Source organism: Nerophis lumbriciformis, linkage group LG10 (genome assembly GCF_033978685.3).
Source record: "Nerophis lumbriciformis linkage group LG10, RoL_Nlum_v2.1, whole genome shotgun sequence".
NCBI classification, from domain to species: domain Eukaryota; kingdom Metazoa; phylum Chordata; class Actinopteri; order Syngnathiformes; family Syngnathidae; genus Nerophis; species Nerophis lumbriciformis.
The window spans coordinates 21,289,368-21,314,532 of NC_084557.2; the positions used below are offsets into that span (position 1 = coordinate 21,289,368).

Here is a 25,165-nt window from a genome sequence, read left to right on the forward strand (position 1 = left end):
TATAAGTCGCAGTTTTTTTCATAGTTTGGCCGGGGGTGCGACTTATACTCAGGAGCGACTTATGTGTGAAATTATTAACACATTACCGTAAAATATCAAATAATATTATTTAGCTCATTCACGTAAGAGACTAGACGTATAAGATTTCATCGGATTTAGCGATTAGGAGTGACAGATTGTTTGGTAAACGTATAGCATGTTCTATATGTTATAGTTATTTGAATGACTCTTACCATAATATGTTACGTTAACATACCAGGCACGTTCTCAGTTGGTTATTTATGCCTCATATAATGTACACTTATTCAGCCTGTTGTTCACTATTCTTTATTTATTTTAAATTGCCTTTCAAATGTCTATTCTTGGTGTTGGGTTTTATCAAATAAATTTCCCCCAAAAATGCGCCTTATACTCCAGTGCGACTTATATATGTTTTTTTCCTTCTTTATTATGCATTTTCGGCCGGTGAGACTTATACTCCGGTGCGACTTATACTTCGAAAAATACGGTAAACAGGAAGCAATAAATCATCCAACGTAACGGTGGCATAAAGCAAACAAGGAAACCAGACTGAGTGTGGCGCACAACGTGAATAAGTAGCTCTCTGATTAGTGCCCGGCAAGGTGAGCATGCCGAACACTAATCAGAGGCAGGTGAAACCAATCTGCACCCATGGCAACCAAAACACAAACCCAGGGGTGCTCAAAACGGGAACTGAGGGAGTCAAAAACTAAACAAAACATGAAATTTTGTCATGATCCGTTACCCGGATCATGACAAAACTTCATGTTTTGTTTTGTTCAAACTTCAACTTCTGTCTGTCAAACTTGTGTCATACTTGTTTACGGCCCCACCTCCACCCTCAGAGACTAAGAGAGAGGGTAACTGACAAGGGGCATCACACCATGTCTGTCATTTCGCTATAGATAGCTCTAAAAGTTACGGACATATTTTCATATAACTTTGAGGAACAGTTAGTAATGGGATAAGGAACAAGTGATTCGATTTTGGGGCTGATTCAGACATTTGTATTTTATTGGTGTTTATTAATGATGTAGTAGCCAGATAACTACATCGACATGAAAGCTGTAGTGAAAAAAACTGTGAAACAGCACTTCACACAGCAAATACTGTAGATCAGTGGTTCTTAACCTGGGTTCGATCGAACCCTAGGGGTTCGGTGAGTCGGGCTCAGGGGTTCGGCGGAGGTCAAGACACACCCGACTCATCGTGTAAATAAAAACTTCTCCTTATCAGCGTATTACGGATACGGCAACAGCAGAAGTCAGACTGGTTTTGTTGTGAGTTTATGCACTGTTGGTTTTGTTGTTTGAACAAGGCGATGTTCATGCACGGTTCATTTTGTGCACCAGTAATAAAACATGGTAACACTTTAGTATGGGAACATATTCACCATTAATTAGTTGCTTATTAACATGCAAATTAGTAACATATTGGCTCTTAACTAGTCATTATTAAGTACTTATTAATGCCTTATCCGGCATGGCCTTATTATAACCCTAACCCTCTAACCCTGGCCCTAACCCTCCAACCCTAACCCTAACCAAATAACTCTAAATTAAGTCTTTGTTACTTAGAATATGTTCCCCATACTAAAGTATTACCAAAAACATATAACTTTGTCTTGAATTTGAATTTTTTTTAATGTTTCACTAAAGAAGGGTTCGGTGAATGCGCATATGAAACTGGTAGGGTTCAGTACCTTCAACAAGGTTAAGAACCACTGCTGTAGATAATGCTGGATTTTACTATTGAAAAAGCGACTCAATGAGGGTAGAACTGATCGTCTCATTCTAGCTCCATTTGGCAGAATGCTGGAACTGGCGTCATTGTTCAAATAATTACATCGCGAACACTTACGTCCATTCCAAATATGGGGTGGAAAGGTAAAACAAAACCCAGATAGAAGTCGATGACCTGCAGAGCTTTATAGATGGAGGCAAATGGCCCATTTCCTTCCACCACAAAGAACATCCAGTACCCCTGAGAGGAAAGAGGAAAGGCAGATTGTCACCATGCTGCCCTTCAGTCACGTGTGTGTGCAACAATGAGGCGGCTTTCAGGTTAAAAGAGGAGAGGAAAGCAAATAAGATGGACGATTACACAATGAAATATATGCAAATTGTCTCCATGCAGTCAAGCGTCCCGATATTTAGTGCTTTTTGCATGACGGTGGAGCGGCATGTACAAGAATAAAACATCTCAAAGGAACAATTGACAGAGTGCTGTTAGGTTTAGGAATCGTTCGCAAAATAAGCACACAACTAAAGATAACACTAATGTTATTTTAAATGTATTTTTCCTTATAGGAAATAATATAAGGGTGAACATGTTGCTTTATTAAAAGATACATTACGGGCCTGATTCATTAAAGGTTTGTGTGTACCAGAACACGGGCAAACCTTAATAGCACATATACTAAACGTGTGCATCTCTGTTTTAATTAATATGCCAAATATTACAATTCAGCGATTTGGTGCATTTGCAAACAGCTAAAATGATGTACAAAGCAAACTATAACCTGCTGCTACCCAAGAATGTACAACAATTCTTCTCAACAAAAAAGGAGAAATATAATGTTTTAAATATAATTTAAAACATTTGTATGCTCTTACAACACTTAAAACCTTTAGCATATCTGTATGTGGAGTTAAATTATGGAATGGATTAACCAAAGAAATCAAACAAAGCACCAATATGATTCAGTTTAAGATAGAGATGTCCGGCCGATACTATCGGCCGATAAATGCGTTAAAATGTAATATCGGAAATTATCGGTATCGTTTTTTTATTATCGGTATCGTTTTTTTTTTGTTTTTTGTTTTTTTTGATTAAATCAACATAAAAAAAACACAAGATACACTTATAATTAGTGCACCAACCCAAAAAACCTTCCTCCCCCATTCACACTCATTCACACAAAAGGGTTGTTTCTTTCTTTCTTTCTGGTTCCTACATTATATGTCAATATATATCAATACAGTCTGCAAGGGATACAGTCCGTAAGCACACATGATTGTGCGTGCTGCTGGTCCACTAATAGTACTAACCTTTAACAGTTAATTTTACTCATTTTCATTAATTACTAGTTTCTATGTAACTGTTTTTATATTGTTTTACTTTCTTTTTTATTCAAGAAAATGTTTTTAATTTATTTATCTTATTTCATTTTTTTAATCGGTTGATATCGGTATCGGTTGATATCGGTATCGGTAATTAAAGAGTTGGACAATATCGGAATATCGGATATCGGCAAAAAGCCATTATCAGACATCCCTAGTTTAAGAGACTGTTCAAACTACAATTGTTCACAAAGTACACAGAACAATTATTATGATGAACATCTTGAACCCTTTTTATTCTTTTTTTTTTATAATTGAGACAAAGATTATTTATGTATTTAATATGTGTTTGCTTACTATGGTATATTATTTATTTATTATTTACCTGTTCATTGTTCTGTTACAGAGAACACGGAAATAGGATAAAATTGCTATGGTATGAAAAGGGGTAGGATTAAATAAACTCTGCTTCTTCCTACTCCTTTTCGGACGTGCTGTAATGAAACAACTGGAAATGTGTGATGCATTACATTGTATCGTATGTATGTTCGAAATGAACTGAAATTGAACTGAACTGAAGTGAAATATATGCTGACCATTAAAACTGGCAGGAGAGAATGCAAATGTAATTATTTATCACGCGTAATGTGATTTATCAGTACTCAACACCGTTTTGCGAGACCTATTTTGCATTTTATTTAGTACCTGTGGGACGTGCATACTGACAGTTCCACACACGGCTGCAGGATCAGTGCGATGGACAGACGAGAATCCTTTGTCCTATGTGTGTTTCAACCTTTTGGACGGTCAGAAATAAAGAATATTCGACACATTGTCTATTCAGCAACATCGTTTTATGATTTTATAGCTGCAAGAAGACTTAAGGGGCTGATTAAAACTAATTCAATTGATGCGTTGTAGTGTCCTATAGTATTTTTTTAATTACGTTTGTTTTTTTCCCACATCGAATATATATTATTAAAATATTTCTTGTATGAAAGAAACTTCTTTAAGTGTGGATTTGTTGTGCCTAATGAGCACACTTTCAGCGGTAAAAAAAAAGAAGGGAAAAGAAGTGGCTTCATTGTAGATCAACTGTTTGAGTCTGACTGCTTTTAAAATGTTTCCTGCATGTTTGAAAACATAACAAAACGCTTTTGGTAGCAGCATGATAACATGAATGTGCATTAAATGAGTGTAGTATAGTACACGTGAAATCCTCATTTAAATAAGGCTGTCTGCACCATTTTTCAATTGCATACACAGTCTTAGGAAATCACACGCAACATGCCTAGTGATAGTAAACGCTATTTAATAGATTGTACACGCTGTTTAGCGTGTGGTATTTGGAGATTAGTAAATCCGGCCCTAAATGTTTTAAACAACATTGATATTTCTTTAACTATTATACTATACTACTACTGTACAGTCTTATCTTTGACTTTTACAGGACAAACATGCAAAGGCATGTCACAAAATGATAAAAACAACACTGCTAACCCCTCCCAAAATCCAAACAAAAAGCAAAACATTACATTAAAATATTGTTTTAAGAACTGGTGATTGTTAACTTATGAGATAGTCAGTAGTCAGTACTCAGCCTGTTGCATTCACAGCCTCACAGAGTCGGAAATCACAAAACTTATACACTGCACTATAAATAAGTATTCAATTCACAGGCAAGAGCTCTTTTGGAAATTTCTGCAGTGTGCATTAAGGATGGGTCATGAATTCAGTACTTTTACCAATTTACTAAAAATCGAATGTTGCCATATTTCGATACCTTTGATTTGTCTGGTTGGATCCACTTTTCAAAATGAGCAAGCTCGTCGGCAATGTTCCCTCTAATTTTTCATGTGTGTGAGCAAACGCAAAAACTCCCTGAGCATTCAGTGGAGCCCATGTGAGCGAGGTCAGACGTGCACACTGTGGCTAGACCAGCAGCACACCTGTCCCAAACCTGACTAAATAACAAGTTCAATCTCCATCCATCCATCCATTTCTACCGCTTGTCCCTTTCAGGGTCGCGGGGGGTGCTGGAGCCTATCTCAGCTGCATTCAGGCGGAAGGCGGCGTACACCCTGGACAAGTCCCCACCTCATCGCAGGGCCAACACAGATAGACAGACAACATTCTCTTATTATTATAATCAAATGACAGCAGTCATTTCCATGAGGTTATTTTCTAATATAAGTGTTTAGGCCCACTTACAATGACAATAACAAAAAATCTTGTTTTTCATGAACTGTGTACTTTGTTTGTCTGGGTGGAGGTCCTGCTTTGGAAATAGTTTGTACCCTTTTAGACATTGCATTTAGTTCACATTAAAACATTCACATGTTGCACAATGAGATGTAAGCAGGGGATCATGTGTACATTCCTGCAACTTCCTGTTTGTAAAAAAAATATTTTTTATTAGTATTTATTTAATATAGTAACAGCATTTCATGTTTAATATTTATGAATTAAGATTCCTAATAAATGACACTAGAATAAGCACACAATTGATTGATAAATCATAGTGTAACGACCTGGAATGACACTTTATGTGTGGTTGTCCGACTTTTTGTGTGGCTGTAAACGCATCACTGGCTAAGTGCCATATGTGCATGTGTTGGCGCAAGTGAGAAAGAGCGAGCGGCTGCTGTTGATATAACAAAGTTGCTTTTGGTCTGGTTTGTACTGCAGAAAATGACCAGTTTTGCTAGATATAATTGTTTTTACTAATGTTTTGGTGATGTGTTTATGGCCGACAATAAAGATGGAATCTATGTCATCAAAGCGTCTCGACAGACGTTAAAATATTTGAACAATGATGACGAAAACTGTTTTCTCTGCCGTGTCCGTGTCGTGTCGAAAATTGTTATGCGCTTATTTTTTTATTTGATTTTGTGCGTAGCATAGATTTGCCGTGCGCAGAGGACGCTTGAGCAGTTCGCAATTGCACAGGCGCACACCTTAGAGGGAACATTGCTCGTCGGTAATTTTCTGTACAGTAGATTTGCCATAGACGTGCTACCAATTAGCATTAGCAATTTTACATGGTGATTCCAACAACTCCAAATTTGGTCACGAAAAATAAAATTAAAACGCACACTCCAATCATCCAGCTGGGGAGTAATGAATACAATACTTACAGTATAAACACTTTGTAGGGCATAACAAACGACTGGCACATTCAACTTCATTCTCAGGAAAAATGGGAGCAAAAACGAAAGTGTTTTTTTTAATTATTTTTTTTAAACGTACTTTTTGAAATTAAGCACATTTGACGATAGCCATTATTACCGGTACAACAAATTAAAAATTGCAGTCCTGTGGGAAACTGCACTGTACTCCTTTAGTGCTTTGCTCCAGGGCACAGAGGCAACCTGTGAGTTTTTGCTAAACATTTTTGGATTCGAAGCACACAATCTTTTCATCTGTAATTGGAGTCATTCCACACACGCTGACTTGTATTCCCGTACCGTGACTTGGGAGATGACAAGAAGGGCTGCCCAGTAGTGGAACTCTATCACCAGCATGTACACTTTGTCCAAAAAAACTTCTTCTCCCTGCGAACTTTGACCCCCTTTGCGTCGTAGCAGCTCATCTTTCTTAGAGGCTCCTTTGGTTGTTTTTCCGATCTTTGTGGGCTCATCCAGCCAAACGGGGTCTTCATCGGGCCTCAGGAAGATGGAGTCTTCGGTGTGGGAACGGGTGGAGCTGCTTAGGCGGCGGTTCATGATCCTCCTCCTGGATATGTTAAATTTGGGTTCAAAATTATCCTTGAAATTACAAAATGTACACAATAAAAGCACAAAACAAAACAACCTAATGCTTGGTTGGTGAAGGATGACCAAAAGACAATTATAACTGAAGGAATGCTCAAATGCTGAAATCGAACTGAAATCCTAGAATTATTTTAGAATTGTTGAAGTAGAGCGCACAATTCCCAAACAGGCTGAATATTTTCAAGTTGGAACGGTTTGAATCAGATGAAACACGTGGGAGTTGTAGAACTTTGATTTCAATGTGAATTTCCCAAAATTTGGGAATTTCGGGAAAATTGTAAAAAACTTGAATGGTCTGAATGAGTTGAAATGTTGGTGTTGGAATTTTTCAAATCTGTTGAGAAATGTTGAAGTAGTAACATGTCGAATTGAGGAATGGTATTACGGAATTCTTGGAATTTCGGGAAAACCAGGAATTTTTCCAGTTAAAAAAAAACACTTTGTTTTTTTGTCCTAATTATGAGGAATGTTTTGACGGTAGAACGGTTGAAATGTGTTGAAAAATGTGGAATGAGTAGTCGCCAGAAAAAGGGTGGAAATAGGGCTTTGGAAAATCAGGAAATTCTGGAAAATCCTGGAATTTTTTTGAACTTGGAAAAAAAGGTAGTTGGAATGTCCAGGATGGTAGAATGTATTGAAGGTAAAATGGTTTGAATCGGTTGAAAAATGTGGAAATGGTGGCAGTTTGAAAAATGGCCAATTCATTTTGAAAGGGAAAAAGGTCCCGGAAAATCAGGAATTCTGGGAAATCTGGGAATTTATCAAGGGAAAGGGATTTCCAAATAGACGGAACAGTTGGAAGTTGGAACGGTTTGGATCGGGTGAAAAATGTGGAAGGCGGCGCGCGCCAAAATCTGGAGAAGAAAAATAAGTTTAATAAATAGATGAATTTTGGTGTAGAAAACCATATGTGTGAATGCTTTGGAGCATTCCCACAATTAAATGATGCAAATAAAGTCCTGCGTCTGAACCATCTTCTTTATTTTTTACAGTTAACTGCATATTTTTTGCATAACCTTGCTGCCTGTGTCTGCTTTAAACTCATTTTCATTGAGGGCCACATCGTAGTTATGGCTTTTCCGAACAGGGCCGTGAATATGTGTGATAATATCATCAAGCTATTATTACACAGTTGCCTTCAAGAGTCTTTATTGTCGTTATGCAAACATAACAACATTGTTGATGAGGCTCTCAATGAAAGGAAACATTAGAAAAATGACAAAAATATGGGTAAAAAAACTCCCCAAAAGGAAAATTGTGAATTGTAAAAATATTGCAGTAACAGTAGATGCCAGTTCATACGTCATGAACAGAGGATAATTTGCCTATTAACAATAACATATTCGACAGCAGCATAAGTGAGGATAATACAGGATAATTGCCTAAAATGATTGATGCAAAAAAGATGACCTGACCATAATGAAAATAATTAATTTTTGCATGTCAGATAATGTTAAAGTTGAAAAGATATGCGATTCTGTGCAGCACATGCAATTTTAGGTTTGACATATGCTTGTTATAATATGTACACATTTTATTACTGAAAATGTCTTCTGTGCAAAAAAGGTCAGCATCCAAAGCCTTTTTTTTTTAACACATAATCTGTGGTATTGTGTTGCTGAAATGTAAATCAAACATAGCACTTACTGGTCGCCAATTCAATGACATCATCACCGCAATTGTCAGTGTGTGTGTCTGTTAGGTGTGTTGTCTGAACTGTGCGTGTGTGTGTGCGTGTGTGTGTGTGCGTGTGTGTGTGTGTGTGTGTGTGTGTGTGTGTGTGTGTGTGTGTGTGTGTGTGTGTGTGTGTGTGCGTGTGTGTGTGTGTGTGTGCGTGTGTGTGTGTGTGTGTGTGTGTGTGTGTGTGTGTGTGTGTGTGTGTGTGTGTTGCGTTTATTCCACATGCCCATTCAGATGGAGCTAAGCGGCTTGGAGTGGCTCTCATATCCGTATCCCCTTGTCTGCCATAGATTGGACTCTATTGTGTGTGTGTGTGTGTGTGTGTGTGTGTGTGTGTGTGTGTGTGTGTGTGTGTGTGTGTGTGCGTGCGAGAGAGAGAGAGAGAGAGAGAGAGAGAGAGAGAGAGAGATGCTCCATTGTGGAGAGATGAGTCATGGGTAACGTGTTTACAGCCCTGTCCGTCGCCTTGGCAACAGAGTGGCTCTCATCCCTGTCATCCGTCCTGAGCATAATCATCTACTGGCAACATATATGTATATATATATATATATATATATATATATATATATATATATATATATATATATATATATATATATATATATATATATCCAGTAGCGGGGGGACAGAGCCTATCCCAGCTGAATTTGGGCGGAAGGCAGGGTACACCCTGGACAAGTTGCCACGTCATTGCAGGGCCAACATAGATACACATATGTATATATACTGTATATATATATATATATATCCAGCCATCCATTTTCTACCGCTTGTCCGTTTTGGGGTCGCGGGGGATGCTGGAGCCTATCTCAGCTGCACATGGGCGGAAGGCAGGGTACACCCTGGACAAGTTGCTATCTCATCGCAGGGCCAACATAGATAGACACATATGTACAGTATATATATACTGTATATATATATATATATATATATATATATATATATATATATATATATATAAATATATATTAAAAAAGTACCAATGATTGTCACACACACACTCTAGGTGTGGCGAAATTATTCTCTGCATTTGACCCATCACCCTTGATCACACCCTGGGAGGTGAGGGGAGCAGTGAGCGGCAGCGGTGGCCGCGCCCGGGAATCATTTTTGGTGATTTAACCCCCAATTCCAACCCTTTATGCTGAGTGTCAAGCATATATATATATATATATATATATATATATATATTTATTCATTTATATATATATATATATATTTATATATATATATATATATATATATATATATATGTATATATACATATATATATATATATATATATATATATATATATATATATATATATATATTTATATGGATAAATGGATATATGTATATATATAATATATTTTAAGTATATTTTGTCAATATATATATGCATACTGTATACATACTGCATATTATATAAATGTGTGTGTGTGTGTGTGTGTGTGTGTGTGTGTGTGTGTGTGTGTGTGTGTGTGTGTGTGTGTGTGTGTGTGTGTGTGTGTGTGTGTGTGTGTGTGTGTGCGCGTGCGTGTATATGAAGTCAATGTTTGTCCTTCCCTTATGAATGAAGGTGTTCTGCACATGCACACTTCTAATTATTTGTTCAAGTGGCGCTTTATTGCTTTCTCCTCCACGTGTTGATATCTAAATTTGGTGCGGCGAGCCAGTTTGGCACACGTTTTTATCAATGGCGACAAAACAAAGGAAAGAGGTGTCTAAGGCTCACTCACTTTAAGGTAGAGCGAAGGAAACGATGGCGTGGGAGTCGGATCACATGATGAACAGCAGTCCTGTATCTTGCAGCAAGCAGTCACCGTCAGCCATCGAGCAGCAGCCTGCAAGGCAGAAGACGGCACCTTTAAAGACTCGAAGGAGAAAATTGCACTAATTGTGTAACACGACCGAATGCAGAAATACACATGATGAGCGGGCCTGCTGAGGCATGGTTAGTAATCCTCCATCTGAGTAGCACTCTTGTCAGCGCCCTGCTGTGCGTTCATGCCAGTGATGTAAGGTGACATACTAAACTGTTCAAATGTAGTCCTTTTTACCCCAAAGAAGCAAGGATGAGCCTCCAAAAACATCCTTGGCTGCAATCAGTATGCAGGAGCTCTCTTCTTCCCCTTGAACCAATAGCAGGAGTCAAGTGTGTGTGTGTGTGTGTGTGTGTGTGTGTGTGTGTGTGTGTGTGTGTGTGTGTGTGTGTGTGTGTGTGTGTGTGTGTGCGTGTGTGTGTGTGTGTGTGTGTGTGTGTGTTCTTGTATTTCTACCCTTCTTAAGACATCAACAAGGAAAAGTACCTTCCATATGAGGACCGGTGAACAAGTTAGGACCGAAATCATGGTCCCAATACGGAAAACCATAATAGAGAATGTCTCATTTGCACCCCTGGTGGTGAAATCTATCACAATTAGGGTGGTCCCAAAAAGGAGGGATTTTTCAAATTGACTGTGTGTCGGTTTTAAAAGTGCTCTTCCTCTGGGCAACATATGAAATAACAAATGGGAAATGCTAAATGGGTTATACTTGTATAGCGCTTTTCTACATTCAAGGTACTCAAAGCGCTTTGACACGATTTCCACATTCACCCATTCACACACACATTCACACACTGATAGCGGGAGCTGCCATGCAAGGCCCTAACCACGATACATCAGGAGCAAGGGTGAAATGTCTTGCTCAAGGACACAACGGACATGACTAGGTTTGTAGAAGGTGGGGATGGAACCAGTAACCCTCAGGTTGCAGGCACGGTTACTCTCCCAACTGTGCCATGCCTGTTCCCCAAATGTGTGTAAAAATTTAAAGTGCTCTCCCTCTGGCCAACATATGAAATAACAAGTGTGTGTAAAAATTTAAAGTGCTCTCCCTCTGGCCAACATATGTAATAACAAGGGTGTGTAAGAAATTGAAATTCGCCCCCCTTTGGTCAAAATGTATCTAAAAAATAACATAAATATATACAGAGAGACATACTGTAATAACTTGAAGTAAATAATGAAGATTCAAAACCAATTACAATAATTACAACTTAAAATATTTACAGTAAAATAGTGAAATTTTTAAAATTAAATTAGGACTTGTCAAAATTTTGCCAAGTAAAACCAAGTTTTCTTATAAAACTGTAACTTTTGTCGAGTAAAATTACGACTATTTTCAAAAAATTGCCAACATTTTAAGCTTTTCTTGTAAAATGGCAACTGTTATTGAGTAAATCTTCAACTTTTATCATAATATTGCACAAATGTTCAGTTTTTCTTGTAAAAGTTTGACTCGCGTTGAGTAAAATTACGACTTTTATTATAATACTGCCAAAATTCCAAGTTTTTCTTGTGAAATTATGACCTTTTTCTTGTGAAATTCCAACTCATTTTTCACAACAAGCTTTTATATATTTGCATAGTATGTATATATTATTAATGTTGTAAATACAAATCCTTATATATCTAGAAGGGGTGGTCCTAAAGAGGTACATTTTTTCAGAGGTCTCAAGAAGTTAACACATACAAGAATGTGTGTGTGTGCGTGCGTGTGTCTGTGTGTGGGTGTGTGTGTGTGTGTGTGTGTGTGTGTGTGTGTGTGTGTGTGTGTGTGTGTGTGTGTGTGTGCGTGCGTGTACGTCTTCTTGTATTTCTACCCTTCTTGAGACATCAACAAGGAAAAGTACCTTCCATATGAAGACTGGTGAGCAAGTTAGGACATAAATCATGGTCCCAATAAGGAAAACCATTGCATCTAATAGAGAATGTCTCAATTGCACCCCTGGTGGTGAAATCTATCAAAATTAGGGTAGTCCCAAAAAGGAGGGATTTTTCAAATTGACTGTGTGTCGGTTTTAAAAGTGCTCCCCCTCTGGGCAACATATGAAATAACAAGTGTGTGTAAAAATTTAAAGTGCTCCCCCTCTGGCTGTCATATGTATTATGTATTATTATATATTATTAATGTTGTAAATACAAATCTGTATATATCTAGAAGCGGTGGTCCTAGAGAGGTAGGCACACAAATACAAATACAACAATGTGTGTGTGTGTGTGTGTGTGTGTGTGTGTGTGTGTGTGTGTGTGTGTGTGTGTGTGTGTGCGTGTGCGTGTGCGCAGGTGATGCTCAGTACACAGGGAAGCTGCAGTCCCTTTCAGGTGCTTTTGAAGTGATGACGCCTGTCTGTGCAGCCCGTAGCCATGACGACGTGTGCATGCATACAATGTACACGCACATACAAAGCGAGCGAAGGTCCAGGGATTGTGGCGTGTGGGAGGACGTGTGAGATGTTGCAAGATGCAGACGGACAGGTGAGTTGACGTGCAGGTACATGTTGACAAATGGCAGGCGAAGCATTCTGAAGCAATGATGCAGTGAGGCTTTTGGTAACCGTGGTAACACAAATATTGTACTGGGTGCACACAGGCTCTGGCAGAAGCGAAGCAACATCCAAGTTTGGCAAACAATTTATTTTCTTTGTTTTCAGTCTTCAAGGTAAATGTCTCTGCTTTTCTCTTTTGTTTTCTGATTGAATAGTCAACTAATTTCTTTATGTCATTATTATAATAGGAAAAAATATAAATAAATAAAGGTCACCTCTTATAGATTAAATACAATTTTTGAATATGATTTTTTTTTAAATCATAGGCAAAGGTGACCTATGGAAATATACAGTACCTTAACTCAGTGTTTTTCAACCACTGTGCCGCGGCACTCGAGTGTGCCGTGAGATATTGTCTGGTGTGTTGTGGGAAACTATGCAACTTTACCTAATTGGTCCCAAAAATATTTTTTGCAAATCAATAATTATAATCTGCAAATTGCTTAGTGTCTGTGCTGTGTAAAACTCTGCAGGGTAACCACGTAATACTCCATGTCAGTTGGTGGCAGCAGGTAGTTAATCGCTTTGTAAAAGTCGGAATGTGTCGGGTGAGACAAGGATTGTTTGTTGTGATCCCAAAATGCAGACCACAGCGGGAGGCAGTGTGCAGGTAAAAAGGTATGTAATGCTTAAACAAAAAAGGAATAAAAGGAAATGGTTATGCAAAACAAAAGTAAAACTGAACTGACTACAAAGTAAACAGAAACAGAATGCTGGATGACAGCAAAAACTTACGGCGTCCACAAAAGTACATCCGTACATGACATGACAATCAACAATGTCCACACAAAGAAGGATAGCAACAACGTAAATAGCCTTGATTGCAAACACAAAGCAGGTGCGCGGAATAGCGCTCAAAGGAAGACATGAAACTGCTTCAGGAAAACACCAACAAAACAGGAAGGGCCACCAAAGTAACAGCGCAAGACAAGAACTGAAGCACTACACACAGGAAAACACCAACAAAATCAAAATAAGGCACGACCACATGGTGGACTTTCATTTTTTAACGTTTTCTGCTGGTGGCATGGGATTTTTTAATGAAAAAAATGTGCCTTGCCTCAAAAAAGGTTGAAAAACACTGCCTTAACTCACAGGGTTCGCTGTGACATTTGCTATGCCAACTAATGGCAGGGATGCTTGTAACTCAAGTTTTTGTTTGCAACTTAAAAAAACGACAGCTTTTATCTCAAAACACTCGGACTGTACTATACTCCCATTCAGGGGTCCTTGGTCTACGCATGAGTTCTGTTCCCAGGACGGCGAAGTAAGTTGACTTATACCTAAATTACACATAAATGAGCACCAAAGTCACTTAAAAATGTACACAAAACACATGAAGGAAATATAAATATTACAGTAAAAGCAAGAAATGAATGGACATTTCCTTACTTTTATACCTGTGGTTGTCTTGCACACTATAAGGGTTGATGTAAGGAAGGCACTGACTTACTTTAAATAATGAGACCACTACACTGCCTAGTTATTACTGTCCAATTCTTAAGGGAAGATGCTTTTACATCATGTTTAAAGATCTAGTTCCTTCATGTTGCTTGAGAGATACAGTATAATGAAAGTAGAGATGTCCGATAATATCGGACTGCCGATAGTATCGGCCGATAAATGCTTTAAAATGTGATATCGGAAATAATCGGTATCGGTTTCAAAAAGGAAAATGTATGACTTTTTAAAACGCCGCTGTATGGAGTGGTACACGGACGTAGGGAGGAGTACAGAGCGCCATAAACCTTAAAGGCACTGCCTTTGCGTGCCGGCCCAGTCACTTAATATCTACGGCTTTTCACACACACAAGTGAATGCAAATACTTGGTCAACAGCCATACAGGTCACACTGAGGGTGGCCGTATAAACAACTGTAACACTGTTACAAATATGCGCCACACTGTGAACCCACACCAAACAAGAATGACAAATACATTTCGGGAGAACATCCGCACCGTAACACAACATAAACACAACAGAACAAATACCCAGAACCCCTTGCAGCACTAACTCTTCCGGGACGCTACAATATACACCCCTCCATCCCCCCCCCCACCTCAACCTCTTCATGCTCTCTCAGGGAGAGCCTGTCCCAAATTCCAAGCTGCTGTTTTGAGGCATGTTAAAAAAAATAATGCACTTTGTGACTTCAATAATAAATATGGCAGTGCCATGTTGGCATTTTTTTCCATAACTTGAGTCGATTTATTTTGGAAAACCTTGGTACATTGTTTAATGCATTCAGCGGGGCATCACAACAAAATTAGGCATATTAACATGTTAATTCCACGACTGTATATATCGGTATCGGTTGATATCGGAATCGGTAATTAAGAGTTGGACAATATCGGAATATCAGATATCGGCAAAAAAGCCATTATCGGACATCTCTAATTGAAAGTTAGGAAAAATTAAGTGATGTCCTTCCACAGTGTTGCCACCTGTGACTATGTTTTGGACTACACACATAACTATAGTTCTTTTTTTCCTCTTTGTTCCGTATTAATAATGAGTTGTAACAAGAGCATCACATGTATCGATATTTCATGCAACACGAATAGCCCTATGCCACAGGTGTCAAACTCAAGGCCCGGGGGGCCAGATCTGGCCCGCGACATCATTTTATCTGGCCCGCAAACACCTGGAAATGATATGTGTCAATAAAGTACTTAATATATATATTTTTTTCACTTTGACAGAAAAAATACATGTACTGCTTGAAATTGCATACCTTTTAAACTTTAATAGTATCCCTTATGGCAACAAATATTACAGTATATTATCATACTTAATTAATAAAAATGACAACAAATTTTACGTTGTTCTTTACAGCATATTACTGTGAATTCAAAAAACAAAACTACTACTGTTTTTTCGTTAAAATTCTGTTGACTGAGCTGCCAATTTTTGACTGTGAAATCTACGGTTGTTGTTTTTAGCGGTGTATTACTGTAAATGGAAAGACGGTACATTTGTTTTTACGGTAGAAAAACAGGCAGCTAAGTTGCCAAAATAAAAAAAGTAACTTTTTTTCATTAACAATATAATGTTGTAAAAAACAATGTAAATTTAACACAAAAATTCTGGCAACGAAGCTGCCAGCTTTTTCCGTAAACCCCCCTCCCCCAAAAAAGTGTCAAATGTTGTAAAAAAAACAAAAAAAAAACACAATATTTTACAGTGAAATTTTGTACATGTAAAGTTTTTACTGTAAAATCGACAGTCTACTTAAAACAATTTATATAATTAATAATGAAATCCAGAGGCAAATTCATACATTATTCGCTGTTACAAGCGGCCCTCTGATGGCAGCAATAACTGCGATGTGGCCCTCAATGAAAAGCAGTTTGACATCCCTGCCCATACTTGCCAACCTTGAGACCTCCGATTTCGGGGGGTGGGGTGGGCGTGGTCGGGGTGGGACGGGGGCGTGGTTGGGGGCGTGGCTAAAAGGGGAGGAGTATATTTACAGCTAGAATTCACCAAGTCAAGTATGTCATATATATATATATATATATATATATATATATATATATATATATATATAAGAAATACTTGACGTTCAGTGAATTCTAGATATATACATATATATATATATATATATATATATATATATATATATATATATATATATATATATATACACGTATATATATATATATATATACGTGTATATATATGTATTTTATTATATATATATATATATATATATATATATATATATATATATATATATATATATATATATATATATATATATATGAATTTCAGTGTTCATTTATTTACACATATACACAAACATAACACTCATCTACTCATTGTTGAGTTAAGGGTTGAATTGTCCATCCTTGTTCTATTCTCTGTCACTATTTTTCGAACCATGCTGAACACCCTCTCTGATGATGCATTGATGTGTGGCACGCACAAAAGTGCTTTCATCAACTGCACTAGATGGCAATATTGTCCTGTTTAAGAGTGTCACAACATTGCTGTTTACGGCAGACGAACTGCTTTACGGTATACAAAAACGTGACTGCCGTTGAAACTGCCTAACAATAAACCCACATAAGAAACCAAGAACTCGCCCTCCATCATTCTACAGTTATAACGTGATTGGGCAGGTATGCTGTTTATATTGTGGGTTAGCGGACTCAGGTCCTCATAGACCTGAGTCCGCCTGAATTTCGGGAGATTTTCGGGAGAAAATTTTTCCCGGGAGGTTTTCGGGAGAGGCGCTGAATTTCGGGAGTCTCCCGGAAAATCCGGGAGGGTTGGCAAGTATGTCCCTGCCCTATGCCTTACATCCGGTCCAACTGTGCTAACAAAAAAATGATTTCTGAAAAATGGCTTACCCTATATTTAATGTTGATTCCTGTTCCTAACTTTCTATCAATTGCAGTAAAAGAGTTAGCAAGCTTCGATGTGCCGCATGGTAGTTTCTAACAACATGAGACAGTTTGCTATGGGGATCGTCCAATGATTTGTTTTGCCTTGGGCCCCCAAATGATCAACTCCTCAATAGGGTCACGGACGAGCTGGAGACTATCGTGCGAAAGTCTAAATTGGTCGCTCGCCAATTACAGGAAACATAGCGACAAACAACATTTCTCACTCACATTCACAACTTAGGTCAATTTAGTGACTTCAGTTAGTCTAACACAGGGGTCGGCAACCCAAAATGTTGAAAGAGCCATATTCGACCAAAAATACAAAAAAATAATCTGTCTGGAGCCGCAAAAAATTAAAAGCCTTATATAAGTGTTATAATGAAGGCAAGACATCATGTAAGTGTCTATTTTAGCTATATTAGCCTACTATCAAAGGCTGACGCAAATCTTCATTGACAGAAATGCTGTATTTTAATTTTAATTTTACACATTTTTGCAACATTGGAAAACATTAGTACAATGGAGGCTTCTCACAGGATGAGATAACTTCTGGAAATTAATGGCTCAGAATGGCCAAAGGTATAGATGTGTGTGTCCAAGTTTAAGGAAACGGCAGGCTGTCTTCTTCTCATGGATTAATTACAATCTTTGAAAGCTGGGTAACATTTGCTGTGGTCTGGAACAACATGGCACACAAACAACTATGAGAAAAGCAGCCAATATTACATACAGATAATGTGTCATGAGCAGTGTTGGGTTAGTTACTGAAAACCAGTAACTAGTTACAGTTACTAGTTACTTTATTTCAAAAGTAACTCAGTTACTAACTCAGTTACTTACACCAAAAAGTAATGTGTTACTGTGAAAAGTAACTATTTAGTTACTTCTTCTACTTTTTGTTTTTAAAGCTCCCATTAATGCCCTTTTAGCCTTCATTTCAGTACTGTTATTGCACTGGAGAATAATACAATCTGTTGATCAACTTGACATGCATTTGCATCACTGAACTCTGCTAAGCAATGTGCTCTACATACAACACACAAAGACAAAGATATGTTTCAAAGGGCCAATTTATTTCAGGCCAGAACAAATTGACAAAACTATTTTAAATAGCTGCAACATAACATACATAAGTAACAAACAGCATAATAACACTAACACTAACCACATTAAACCCAGATTCCAAACTAACAAAGGTCTTAACTCATTCTCTTTCTATGCCACTTCAATATGGAATGCACTCCCAACAGGTGTAAAATAAAGGGCATCTCTATCCTCCTTCAAAACCGCACTAAAAGAACATCTCCAGGCAACTACAACCTTAAACTAACACCCTCCCTTCCACATAATACCTCTTCGGATTGTAAATAATCAAATGTAGACATTTTTTCTTATAATTTCTGATCTCTCTCTCTGTGTCCACTACTTGCTGTACATATCCTACCAAGTCAGTCCTACACTGTTTCAATGTCCATTTCTCTGATGATGCAATTGTTGATGCTGATTGTTGATGACAGAAGTGTTGATACCAACCACACCTAACCCCCCCCCCCCTCCATATCCCACACCCCGGATTGTAAATAATTCAATGTATATACCCTGATGATTATCTTGTGTGATGACTGTATTATGATGTTAGTATATATCTGATAGTATATATCTGTATCATGAATCAGTGGACCCCGACTTAAGCAAGTTGAAAAACTTACTGGGGTGTTACCATTTAGTGGTCAATTGTACGGAATATGTACTGTACTGTGCAACATACTAATAAAAGTTTCAATCAATCAATCAATCAATCAACAACATAGCTGTAAAGCTGGCTTCACCTAAGGAAGGCACACGTGACATACACAGAGCCTAACCAGGCAGATTTGAATGGTTGTTTTGGGCAGTAGACGGGATCTTTGATCCAAGACACAACTTACATTTAACTAAATTGTGCTCGACAAAAGAAAAGAAGGGAGAATATCTCATACTTGCCTCTCCCCGGGACAACCATTCTCTCAAATTTCTCCCGATTTCCAGCCGGACTTAAGGCACGCCCCTCCAGGTCCGTGCGGACCTGAGTGAGGACAGCCTGCCGTCACGTCCGCTTGGCCAACCAAAAAGTAACCACGGAACACTATACCGTATAGTCGTATAGTGTTCTGCGGTTACTTTTTTGTTGGCCAACGGTTATTATTGTGCACCCCCCTCCCCTCCCCTCCCCTCACCTCCCCACACCCGCACACACACACAGAGAGCGCAGAGGAAGAATCAGAAGCACGTCTCTGCTTCGCTGCCATAAAACACGATCAGATCCTCAGTTTCTAGCCGATACTACATAAAAAATAACGTAAAATAACGCAGTAACGCATCATGTAGTAACGGTAACTGAGTTACTTAATATAAAAAAATAACGCGTTAGATTACTAGTTACCGCCGAAACTAACGGCGTTACAGTAACGCGTTAGTCCCAACACTGGTCATGAGACATGCAAATATAAAATAAATACACAACGGACATAAGTAAAGGAAATTAAATGAGCTCAAATATACCTACAAACTAAGCATAATGATGCAATATGTACATACAGCTAGCATGTATGTTAGCATCGATTAGCTTGCAGTCATGGATTGACCAAAGATGCCTGATAAGCATTCCAGCATATCAATAAAATCAACAAAGCTCACCTTTGTGCATTCACGCACAGCATAAAGTGTTTGGTGGACAAAATGAGACAAAGAAGGAGTGGCATAAAACACTTCTTTCTGTGTCAGCATCGGAGAAAGTTGTACATGTAAACAAACTACGATGAGTTCAAGGATCACCGAAATTAGTAGGACAAAATGTGCTTGCCAAATACTCTCATCAGTGAAGCATGTTTAATGTAAACAGTGGGAATTCTAACAATTAGGAAGGTTTGTGTCATGTTAGTTCTCCTACAGAAACCATATTAAAACAAAATATATATTTTTTTCTTCATCTTTTTCCATTTTCACGCATCTCTGAAAGAGGTCCAGGGAGCCACTGGGGCGACGCTAAAGAACCGCGGGTTGCTGACCCCTGGTCTAACACATGCATGTTTTTTTGTGGGGGGGGGGGGGGGGGGGGGGGGGGGGGGGGGGGGGGGGGGGGGGGGGGGGGGGGGGGGGGGGGGGGGGGGTTGTGAGAAGACGGACCTGGAGTAAACCCACATTAGTATTGGGAGAACATACAAACTTACACCAAGATGCTCCAAAAGAGATTTGAACCCTTACTCTTCTGGAGGGTGATATCCGTTTTGTGGCCCTAATCAAGATGTTGTTTCTTGCCCCATTTCGGTCTTACTCATGTAAGACTGACTGCAGCCTAGTGAGTACTGTAATACAGTCAGACCTTAATACGCCACATTGCACTTCTAAGCATACTTGCCAACCCTCCCGAATTTTCCGGGAGACTCCCGAAATTCAGCGCCTCTCCCAAAAACCTCCCTGGACCTGAGTGAGGACAGCCTTTTTTCACGACGGGAGGACAACAGGGTGACAAGAACTAAATCATCCAGACTAGAGATAAATTGCATTATTATGTTTATCTTACCTAAAAATAAATATATTTATTAATTAAAAAAATAAATAAATACATTTTTACTATATTTTGCTAAAAACATCAAAATTAATTGTATTTTTATTTGTATTTTTTCTGACTCCTTATTACATCCAGCCATAGAATTATACCAGTACATTAAAATAAACATATTTGAAATAATACATTTTAAATTATCATAATAATTCATTTAAAATGACCATATTTAATTATTAAAATAATTGCTTGTTTATCAACAACTTTAGCATTTTATTCATTACATTTTGAAGCTCTCAGAAGCCAAGTTATGTTTTATTCATGTTATATTTATGCAAGTTTGAAGTATCCATTATCTAAACACAGTTTTGTTTGCATATTTTCAGGATATATATATATGAACCAAAGCCTGCGGAATACTACAAAACTCAGCAAGCACATTTGGAACCTCAAAGACAATAATGTTGAATATTCATTAACATGGCAAATTCTTGCATCCAGCACACCTTACAACAGTGGTAATAAAAGATGCAACCTATGCTTAAAAGAGAAACTGTTTATTATATACCGCCCAGACCTGTCATCCCTCAACAAGCGCAGCAAAATTGTATCAGCATGCCGTCACAGACGGAAACACCTCCTAGGTAACACATGAGCCAATCACCACGCCCTTACGCCTGCCTGTACCTACCCGTTTTGTGCATACATATATATATATATATATATATATATATATATATATATATATATATATATATATATATATATATATATATATATATATATATATATATATATATATATATATATATATATATATATATATGAAATACTTGACTTGGTGAATTATAGCTGTCAATATACTCCTCCCCTCTGAACCACGCCCCCAACCACGCCCCCACTCCCCACCTCCCGAAATCGGAGATCTCAAGGTTGGCAAGTATGCTTCTAAGTTTGTAAAGGTGACTATGAGTGTTCTTTCATGTCTAGAGGGCTCTCTTAATTTAAAAAGAAAACATATTTAGAAAGTGGTAAACATGTTTTTTAGTCTCTATCAATTAAAATATAGAATTCATGATTAAAAATATAGGCCCAGAACCAATTAAAAGCGATAAATGAGGCCTTACTGTATTACTCTTGGCGACCAGAAGCAGAATGGTCTATGGTATTGTGTGCATAAAAAACATAACCAACAAAAATGCAGTTCAAGTACATTTAGTAATAAATATTAAGAAAAACAATTATAAACTTTTATTATTATTAAGTATAAATTAAGTAATGTACAAGTTGTTTAAATTATATTAATTAACAATAAATAGTCATGTATTAACAAGAAAAGAAAAAAAAAACCTATATCGACAACTAAAATTGACTTTATTCCAATTTGTTCAATATTATATTCCAAATAAAGGTTAAAAAAAAAGGAAAGTGTTTAATATTTTCTATCACAGTAAATGCAAGACCAAGATGGCTACGATATAAATGTTTTTAAAATACGGCTGTAAATCTGTCACAAAGACAGAATTCAAAGCAAGGCTAAATTAGCAATTATCTCTTTAGGCGTTTTTGAATGGAGGCTGCTAAACCAAACTAAAGCTTTTACAAACGACATGTTGACTCACCGCTGAAAAATGTCTTTGTAGAAACAACGTATAATTGTATCCATGATGTATTTCAGTCCATCGAAGTAGAACAACAAACACCTGCAGAGCACGACGACCACGTAGATGATCACCTACTGAAGTTAAAGGATTGCTATAAACATGCACCCCTCCCCAAAGCGTAACACTCTTTTTTTTCCTTCTTTGTTTTACCTTTTTTTTATTTGTTTTCAGACATATCATTGAAACAATTTGTCAAACATACATCAAATGTGCTGTTTTTTCCTCTAACAAGTAAAAACAAAAATTATAATAAATAAAGTAAGAAAGTACAGACAGAATTTAACATAAAACCACAGACAGCTGCATTACTGAATGGCCTTAGAGAGCTATAGCGACCCACAAGCACACAAAAGACTCATCAACCACCCACATTTCAATTGTGATTCAATCAGAGTTAGTTTTGAGCTCATTTTCTTCCAAATATCTCAGAAAACCACCCCCAATTCTTGAAACTTTGCAGAACAACTATTCAACATCAGCCAAATCTTCTCCAGTTTGAGAAAATACAGAATGGCTGAGGTGCTACCCCAAAAAAGTCTGCTTAGAGGATTCGGTTCAATTCTTATGCCAGTGAACACAGACAAAAAAGTGTTTGTCCAATAGCTGTTCAGGGATGGGAACAGCCAAAACATATGTATTGAATTAGCTGCAGCCTGTTTACGCCGATCACATAACACCGATATGCCATCATTTATCTCCGCCAATAGGACCTTGTGGTATAATAAGTGCAATGTATTAGCTTGCATTGAATAAAGCTGTCTGGCACAAATGGGAGACATATATGAACTCTACTTAAGACATAGCTATGTCCAACTATCCTCAGACAGACTCATACCCAAATTCCCCGCCCAAAGTTACTTACCGTATTTTTCGGACTATAAATCGCATATTTTTTCATAGTTTGGCCGGGCTCCAGTGCAATTTATACATGTTTTTTTCCTTCTTTGTTATGCATTTTCGGCAGGTGCGTCTTATACTCCGGTGCGACTTATACTCCGAAAAATACGGTAAATAAAGTCAAAGACTCAGGGCGCAAAATAACAATTAGGCTATAGATACGTGTAATTGAGCCTTTTAAAGTCAGCTGTGGTATCAAAAATACATCTGAAACTGTCAGTCGGTAAGTCCTGGACAGTTGCTGAAAATAGGCAAAAGTGTTGTCAATTTTTAACAGGCCAAAAGTTTGGACACACCTTCTCCTCATTCAATGCGTTTTCTTTATTTTCATGACTATTTACATTGTAGATTGTCACTGAAGGCATCAAAACTATGAATGAACACGTGGAGTTATGTACTCAACACAATCATTTGAAATAACTGAAAACATGTTTTACTTTATATTCTAATTTCTTCAAAATAGCCACCCTTTGCTCTGATTTCTGCTTTGCACACACTTGGCATTCCCTCGATGAGCTTCAAGCACACCTGTGAAATGATAACCATTTCTGGTGACTACCTCTTGAAGGTCATCGAGAGAATGCCAAGAGTGTGCGAAAAAGTAATCAGAGCAAAGGGTGGCTATTTTGAAGAAACGAGAATATAAAACATGTTTTCAGTTATTTCAGCTTTTTTTGTTAAGTACATAACTCCACATGTGTTCATTCATAGTTTTGATGCCTTCAGTGACAATCTACAATGTAAATAGTCATGAAAATAAAGAAAACACATTGAATCAAATCAAATCAAATCAAATCAACTTTATTTATAAAGCACATTTAAAATTTACCACAGGGATAGCCAAAGTGCTGTACAATGGGCAGGTTAAAAGATAATACGAGTACCAAGCAAACACAACACAAACAAAACACGATAAAAAATAAATAAATAAAATAGAATAAATAAAAACATAAAAACATAAAAACAGGTTCACAGCATGTGTATTATGGGGCGCCATTGCAGGATGGATATCACTCAGTGTTAAAAGCCATGGAATAAAAGTATGTTTTTAAGAGAGATTTAAAAACAGGAAGAGAGGAGGCTTGTCTAATACTCAGAGGTAGGTCGTTCCAGAGCTTGGGAGCAGCAGCGGCGAAAGCTCTGTCACCTCTAAGCTTCAGCCTTGTGTCAGGGACCGTCAACAGCAGCTGATCGGCTGAAAAGGTGTGTCCAAACTTTTGACTTGTACTGTATAAATCGTTAATGTTGTTGATCTCCAGACTTGACCACCTTATAAAGGCACTATCTATAAGAGAGGGAGGGAAAGCATGATTAGCGGTGATGTCTGCAAGACTAGAAATAGTCTGTAAACCAAAATAGTGCTTAAACTGAACGCCTGAATCAGTTTGAATCTGCGCAATATGAAGGGATGCCAATATCTTAATGCGTTAATAATTTTGCTGGCCTTATCGCCATGTTCAAAGAACTGAGATCTTGAGCGGAGCTGACTTCCGAGAGAGAACTGATTCGGCCTTATTGAGAGTTCTCTATATTTGGGTGCCAACAAACCCCACCCACCTCCTTCATATGGATCCAATGCGTAATGTTTCTATTGATCATGTGTCTCTTCAAAGCACACTACGTCCAATTGAGTGTGAACAGAGTCGGGCAGTTAGCAGGACTCTTGTTGATATGCTGACTTTTCAGAAACGGGGAATTACTGCCATTATTTCTCTCTTTGGGTGACAGATGGTTCATGTTTTAATGGATGTTCCTGGTGATCCTCTGTCTGGAAAATAA

General features: G+C 37.8%; 1 protein-coding gene across 3 annotated transcripts in view; it reads right to left on the reverse strand.

Moving 5' to 3' along the window:
- Positions 1–25,165, reverse strand: part of LOC133612541 (tyrosine-protein phosphatase non-receptor type 5-like) — a 61,972-nt gene that overhangs the window by 26,426 nt on the left and 10,381 nt on the right. For 2 of the 3 annotated variants that reach the window (XM_061970025.2, XM_061970027.2), the window contains exons 2-4: positions 10,258–10,362; positions 6,551–6,818; positions 1,882–2,004 (exon numbers count right to left, since the gene is read on the reverse strand). In XM_061970025.2, the coding sequence (XP_061826009.1) occupies positions 1,882–2,004; positions 6,551–6,808 (381 nt within the window). In that variant the 5' untranslated portion in view covers positions 6,809–6,818; positions 10,258–10,362. Of the gene's footprint in view, positions 1–1,881; positions 2,005–6,550; positions 6,819–10,257; positions 10,363–22,447; positions 22,560–25,165 lie in introns of those variants that run through there. The other variant, XM_061970026.2, reaches the window with a different exon arrangement.